Raw genomic sequence first — 7801 nt, 5'->3', positions numbered from 1 at the left:
AAAAAAAAAAAAAAAAACAGTAAAAGATTAACCCAAGTGTGTAGAGCAACTGCAATGTGCCAGTAATAGTAGTAAGTGCTATTCAAATAAGCTGCCATTCAAATCCATGCCCATATCTTCTACAGGTCTCAAATGGTGTCTGCCTGGCTCTGCTTTCATAATAGACATTGAATCATAATAGTAACCCTTGCTAGAGTCACCCACAGCTTCCATTCAAAATGGAAAAGGATTTGCTAATTGTAAGTGATATGGCTGATTCTGGTACCATCACCACAGTGGGCAAAATTGCCTTTAATCATCCCAGCTTTCCCTGAAGTCGAAGACAAAAGCAAGGATTTTAGAATCCAACCTTTTTCCGTTCCTAGAAGTAAAGCAATGTTCAGAGAGCATGGTATCTGTCTTAAATTCAAAGAGGACATGTATGGTCATATGGAATAACAAAAATAGCTCACATTTATTGAGGATGGTCTTTGTGGTAAGCACTGTACTAAGTTCTCCATGTGTTTTATCTCATTTAATCCACATGACATCCTTGTGTGATAATGTGCCACCTATAGGTTATTGACCACCCCACCTGCTCCCCTACTCCCAGCCCTGGGAGCTTCCTTGTCAATCAAGAGATCATTAAAGCCCTTGCCATCACACCATCCTTGCCCCTGCCACAGAGTGGAGAGCCCCTACACCCAAATAAGTGCCACTAAATCCATTTAGTCCAGCTGAGAGGTGGCAACATGCTAGCAGCCCTCGCTCTCAGCGCCTCCTCAGCCTTGGCATCCACTCTGGAGGCTCTTGAGGAGCCCTTCAACCCGCCACAGCACCGTGGGAGCCCCTCTCCAGGCTGGCTGAGGCCCGAGCTGCCTCCCTCTGCTTGCGGCTAGGTGTGGAGGGAGAGGTGCAGGCGGGAACCAGACTAGTGAGAGTTCCCGGGAGGGGGCGCCAACGCAGGCGCGGGCTCCGCGGCCCAGCACACCGAGCAGCCAGCTGGCGCCGCTGGCCCAGGGCAGTGAGGGGCTTAGCACCCAAGCCAGCAGCTGCGGAGGTTGGGCGGGGTCCCCCAACAGTGCCGCCGCTGGCGCCGCACTTGAATTGTCGCTGGGCCTTAGCTGCCTCACTGCAGGGCAGGGCTCAGGACCTGCAGCCTGCTGTGTCTGAGCTCCTCCCCCTGTGGTGGGCTCCCCTGCCGCTTGAGCCTCCATGACCAAAGTGCCCCGTGCTCCCTGGTGCCCGGTCCCATCCACAGTCAGCCCAAGGGCTGAGGAATGCAGGCGTGGCTTGGGACTGGCAGGCAGCTCCACCTGCAGCCCCTGTGCAGGATCCACTGGGTGAAGCCAGCTGGGCTCCTGAACTGGATGGGGACTTGGAGAACTTTTATATCTAGCCAGAGGATTGTCTGTGCACCAATCAGCACTCTGTGTCTAGCTCAGGGTTTGTAAATACACCAATCAACACTCTGTATCTAGCTCAGGGTTTATGAATACAGCAATCGGTAGTCTGTATCTAGCTAACCTAGTGGAGACTTGGAGGACTAGCACTCTGTGACTCTGTGTCTAGCTTGAGGATTGTAAATGCATCAATCAGCACTCTGTGTCTAGCTCAGGGTTTGTAAATACACCAATCAGTACTCTGTGTCTAGCTCAAGGTTCGTAAATACACCAATTGGTACTCTGTATCTAGCTAACTAGCACTCTGTGACTCCATGTCTAGCTCAAGGATTGTAAATGCACCAATCAGCACTCTGGCAAAATGGACCAATCAGCTCTCTGTAAAATGGACCAATCAGCAGGATGTAGGTGGGGTCAGATAAGGGAATAAAAGCAGCCTGCCCCAGCCAGCCAGTTGTAACCCGCTTGGGTCCCCTTCCACACCGTGGAAGCTTTGCTCTTTTCAATAAATCTAGCTGCTGCTCACTCTTTGGGTCCATGCTGCCTTTAAGAGCTGTAGCACTCACCATGAAGGTCTGCAACTTCACTCCTGACAGCGAGACCACAAACCCACCAGAAGGAAGAAGCCCCAGACATGTCTGAACGTCTGAAGGAACAAACTCTGGACACACCATCTTTAAGAACTGTAACACCCATCATGAGGGTCCGTGGCTTCATTCTTTAAGTCAGTGAGACCAAGAACCTACCAATTCCGGACACATAGCTACATAATTAGGCGCTGATGCAGTACCCACTGATGCAGAGAGACCACCACACCTGCGTAACCACCAGACCACCCGGACTCCTGGAATTTCTGGCATTCCCAGCAGCAGCCAAGAGGGCAAGAATGGAAATCAAAATAGGGAGGTTCAAGGAAGCTAACCTTTAGGGTACAATCTGGCCAATGAGAGACAGAATTCAGGGAAAGTCTTTCCTTACTAGTCCTCCATAAAGAACAAAATTCAAGCCTTTCTTTTATTAGTATCCTCCTGAGTGCTTCTGCAAGTCTCTAAATGCCTCATTCTTTTAAATCTTTACGATACATTCCTGTCTGTTTTCCCAGAGGTGTGATGAAAAGAAAAATGAAACAATGTAAGTAAGAGCACTTGCAAGGATGGTCTTTTCTGAGACACAGTGATTTCTGTCAGCTTGTCAGGAGATGCCTCACAAAGCCAGCTGTGCTTTGTTGTGGGGTTCTGGCTTTTCCACTATACACCGTCTTGTACTTGCTCTCCTGCCTTTCCTTCCATACTTCCTTCTGTCTGTGCCTCACTCTTGCATTCCTAGGACTATACCATTCCCCCTCCTCTATCCACTCCCACGACCACCAAAGAATAAATAAATAAAGCATCAACACAAATACCTAGGCCTCAGGTTCTATTTTCTAGAAACCAGGATCAGATAGGTAAGAAGTGTTACTCTTCTGACTAGTGTATCCCAGCTAATGTTAGGCAGAAAAGGAATGGGTTTGACGGTTCAGCACAAGGCACTAGGCAAAATGTTCCACATTCCTCCAGGGCTGGTGATTATGCCTGTAATTGTCTTCCATTATGTTGCAGTGGGAGTGGTGAGGAGAGAAAACATACCCTGCAGGAGGAAGTAATAATCTAAAGTGATGTTCTCCAGCCCACCTCTTAATAGAACCCAATGGGGGAAAAGAACACAAGGAACTCTGAACTTCACTAACAATTAGGTAAAATTTCAGGATTTAAACCCAGGTCCACCTGACTGCAGATTTTGACCTTTCAACCACAATGCTACATTGTAAGAGTAATTAGACTCACCCTCTTATCCCCCAGAGGGAAGAAGTAAAGCCACTGGATAGAAGTTACAAGGGGGATAGATTTTCACCCAATTAAAGGAATTCTCTGATTCCTAATGTTTTCTAGCCATGGAAATCCACTAACCTATTAGGTTAGTAACTTCCCATTACGATATGTTGGTAGGTGGGTTTGGTTTTGTTATACTTTTTTTGGAGATGACGTCTCAACTCTGTCGCCCAGGCTAGAGTGCAGTGGCACAATCTCAGCTCACTGCAACCTCCGCCTCCTGGGTTCAAGCAATTCTCCTGCCTCCGCCTCTGGAGTAGCTGGGATTACAGGCATGCACCACCATGCCCAGCTAATTTTTGTATTTTTGGTAGAGATGGAGTTTCACCATGTTGCCCAGACTGGTCTTGAATTCCTGACCTCAGGTGATCCATCCTCCTCAGCCTCCCAAAATGCTGGCATTACAGGCATGAGCCACCAGGCCTGGCTGGAGGTGGGTATTTTTAAGTAGAAAATTATATCACAAAGTCTTATTATGATAGCTGGTCTCCAAAGATGCCTGTCTACCTAATGAATCATGCCTCCTGGTATTCTTGCCCTTGTATTGTCTGCCTCTACAATAAATCTGGCCTGGGCCTGTATAGCCTTTAGAATGTAGAAGAAATGATGTTCCAGTTTTGGAGACCGGGTTTTAAGAAATATTGGTGCTTTCACCTTGGTCTTTGGAAAGCTTATTCTGGGAGAACCTGACCAGCATGTGAGAAATCCCTGAGACCACCATGGTATAAAGAAGACCAAGGGGCCAGGTGCAGTGGCTCACGCCTGTAATCCCACCACTTTGGGAGGTCAAGGCAGGTGGATCATGAGGTTAGGAGTTCAAGACCTGCCTGGCCAACACGGTGAAACCCCATCTCTACTAAAAATACAAAAAATTAGTTGGGCATGGTGACGTGGCTGTAATTCCAGGTACTCAGGAGGCTAAGGCAGGAGAATTGCTTGAACCCAGGAGGCAGAAGTTGCAGTGAGCCGAGATTGTGCTACTGCACTCTAGCCTGGGAGACACAGCAACACCCAGTATCAGAAAAAAAAAAAAGCCCAAGGTAGGCGTGTCTCGGGGCTGCAGAGAACAAGGAACACTCATACACATACAGAGAAAGAGAGAGCGCACACCAGACAGAGACACAGAGAGGAATCTCTTTCTATTCATCTTTGTTGAGGTGCTAGACACAAAAGTACAATAGCCAGCCATGGCTATTTTATCTTTGAGAGCCAGCCATGTCAAGCCTTCACAGGATTCTAGCTCCAGCAGCCATCAGATTGCAATTGCATGTGAGACCCCAAATGAGAATCATTAAGCTGAGCCAATTCAACCTATGCAACCACAAGAAATGATCATAAAATATAAGTTTTAGCCACTAAGTTTTAGAGTTTGTGTAGATAGCCAAAATACAGTCAAATTCAACACATCTAAACCTGGTCTCACTTGCTCTTCACTCCCTCCTCACCCACAAAACGTGTTCCTCCTCCTGAATGTCCCTCTTCCTGCATCAATATCTCGTTATCACCTAATGAAGAGAGCATTTATCACATTTTGGCTTCTTCTGATCCAGTCTCCCTTCCCATGAGTACCACAGTGTTCTTAGGGAATGTTTTCCCCATTGCATGCAGTCTTAATGGGGTGGTAATTCCAGGTAACTGGCTCCTTACACAGAGGATAAAGGAGTCGAATTCTTCCCCATCCTGAACAATCAGAGCTTGGACATATGATCCAAACTTTGCTAATCATATGTCCTCCCTCTGAACTTTAAATCTTGTATAAGTGACTCCAGGACAGTAGAAATGATTGAAAGTCACTCATCACAGCAGCAATGTGCTTGCCAGGATCCCCGCTAGTAGGCCATTGCTATGGTTTCTGCTTCCTAACTTCTGGGACTCTGGTTTCTATCAAGTATCAAGCCTGGTCTGGACTTTTGAGGATTCTGCGAGTCCCCCAATATCATTTCAATAACATTGTCATTTTTACCTACGTTAGCCAGGGGAGGTTTTGGCTACTTGGGAAAACAGAAACTGGTATTCCCTGCAACTCTACCAGGAACCTGAACATCATCTGGGTTTCTCCTCCCCATCATATTAGCCTTCCCCAAAACCCAATCACTTGAATCCTTTCAATTCCATTTTTCAAATAGCTCTCGAATCTCCTTTCCTGTACATCTTCACTATCACTGCCTTCAATCATAACCTTAGGTGATTTCTTACAATTATTCAAATTAATCTGGTGCTCCTCCAATCAGTCCACCCATTGCAATCACAGTGACCTTTGGAAATGCATGGCTGCTCATAACACACGCACACAGAGAGAGAGAGAGAGAGAGAGAGAGAGAGAGCAAGAGAGAGAGAGCAAGCTTCAATGAACTCTCATCTCCATTAAGATCAAGTCCAAACTAGTTCCATTCTCACCTGTTCTGTCCATCTGTCCAGGTTCATCTCTCATCACTCTCCCACATGTGCTCTAGAACTTCACCCAAGTCAAATTATTTGCAGGTCCCTAAGTAAAACCTGCTGTCTTTATTGCTTTAGGCATTTATAAGTGCAATTCCTTTTGTTTGGAATGTGCCTTCTCCCTCATCTACCTAGGAAGCAATTATTGGTTAAGTAATCACTCACCCAAATACTTGCATGGCTGGCTCCCACACCTTACCCCGGGCTTTGTTCCAAACTTACAATTCAGAGAGGTCTTCTCAGTCCACCCATCCCCACTTCAGATCTCTCTATTCCTTCAGCCTACTTCATACTTTTATAGAATTTGGCTTTATATGTTTGTTTAATTCTTACTATCCCCTCACTACTCAGCAAGTTCTATAAAGACAGTGACTTTGTTTTGCTCACTGTTGTATATCCAGAACCCACTATAATGCTGTCATATAGCATTTGCTTAATGCATATTTGTTGAATGATTATTGAATGAGATCTGTGATTTTATAAATCTTATTTCAAGTAATACATAGGAGGGGCAGGCAGGAGAAAGAGGCATTTTTAACAGTATATCAGCCCTCTGGGAGTAGAATTAGTATTATCACAACTAGCATTGCAGACTGATTCCCCTAACACCAACTCAAAACCTTTTCCTGGGGCCACCCACCAGCCTCCCTAACTAATAGTAGCTGTTAGTTCTTTCTCCTCTCACATCCTTGCCGTAATAGCTTCTTCCAAGGCTACCTGATCCACAGCTGACCGCAAGCTAACCACATAAATGACAGTGGCTGGATCCTCCTCATCCGGTATGCCAGCCCACCACAGAGAGTTCCACCACTCAGGGACCTATCCAGGCCAATACGCCCCACTCAAGAACCTTATCTAAAGCCCACACATCTATCTATTTGTTTTCCAGAAGTGATAGGGACCATAAAATTAACACTTACTCGGCATTCCCGACAGCTCTTGGTTAAAATCCGCTGGCCTTCTGCAAGAACTTTTCCTCCATAGATACATTTTGCTGTAATAAAACATAAAAATGGGTCAGACAGTCCTGCTGTGCCACAAAATGACCTCAGAGGTACCTTCCAACTCCAACAGATTCCACAGAAACCTAGATTCTCTGCTTCTGAGCAATACAAATCTCTTTGTCTAAAGTGAAAGACATAGGAATTTGTGGAGGATAACCCTTAAATCTCCCAGGCAGGCCTCATCATGGTTGTGTTTGCCCAGCCTTTACAGCCAGGATATACAATTATTTCAATGTTACAGTTGCCAAAGGGGAACTAGAGAATAAATTGATGTAGTAAGAAGCTAAAACAAGAAAGAACTGGTGGCAATCGCTGTGGAGTACAACTAGCAGTAGCTTTGATTCAGACACTCCAGCTAAAACAAACAACTGGGTGAAAGGGGACTCACATATACTCCATTCCTCAGAACCTCAGCCATAATGGAGAAGGACACCATTTCTTCTTCCTTGTGATCATGGGCGTGGGCGTGAGAAATACACATGAGACAAGTGAGAAATACCAGGATAGCCTGTAAAGTGCTAGATCAATGCACTAGAGAGAATACCTTTGGAAAGGTGAGTTTAAAAGGCTGCCAGGAAGGGCAGGGGGGTGAACTTGCAGAAAATTTCAAAGAGAAACATAAATGGAGCTCCTACCACTCAATTTAGATTGCACTGAAACTCATTTCTTGACTTAACTGGCTGACTCACTTTTAAGCAACTACAGCATATGTCAATTTGATATGATCCTAATCTAACACCACCAAATTCTCCATCCACTTCAACAGGAAAAAAGAAGCAAATATCTGGTCACTCCCTCTCCTGCCCTGATGAGGACCCTTCTAGCCCCAGCTCTAGGAGGAACAGAAGCAATGATATGCACTCTAAGAGATCTCTCCCACTAATTCAGTGTTGGTCTTATAGAACCACCTCACCTTTCAGAGCTCCTATATCTGTATCTGTTAAAAATGGGCTGATTAAATCTGTGGTTTCCTAGTTATAAAATCCTCTGGTTTTCATGGGATGTTCATTCTTCATTCAAATAATATTTTAGTGTTACTAAAGGGCAGGCAACATGCTAACTGGTGATATTGAAACTAGTAGGCCTTACAAAACCTAAAAAGTTAGCA

General features: G+C 45.5%; 1 protein-coding gene across 4 annotated transcripts in view; it reads right to left on the bottom strand.

Annotated features, from left to right (window-relative positions):
• The window catches only part of NELL1 (NEL-like 1 (chicken)), a 995550-nt gene that overhangs the window by 681752 nt on the left and 305997 nt on the right, over positions 1 to 7801 (bottom strand). For all 4 annotated transcript variants that reach the window (XM_011937505.1, XM_011937506.1, XM_011937507.1 and 1 more), the window contains one exon: positions 6610 to 6683. In XM_011937505.1, the coding sequence (XP_011792895.1) occupies positions 6610 to 6683 (74 nt within the window). The remainder of the gene's footprint in view (positions 1 to 6609; positions 6684 to 7801) is intronic.

Source organism: Colobus angolensis, unplaced genomic scaffold (assembly GCF_000951035.1).
Source record: "Colobus angolensis palliatus isolate OR3802 unplaced genomic scaffold, Cang.pa_1.0 Scaffold164, whole genome shotgun sequence".
Taxonomy (NCBI): Eukaryota; Metazoa; Chordata; class Mammalia; order Primates; family Cercopithecidae; genus Colobus; species Colobus angolensis.
This window is presented reverse-complemented; position numbering and strand designations above follow the sequence as displayed.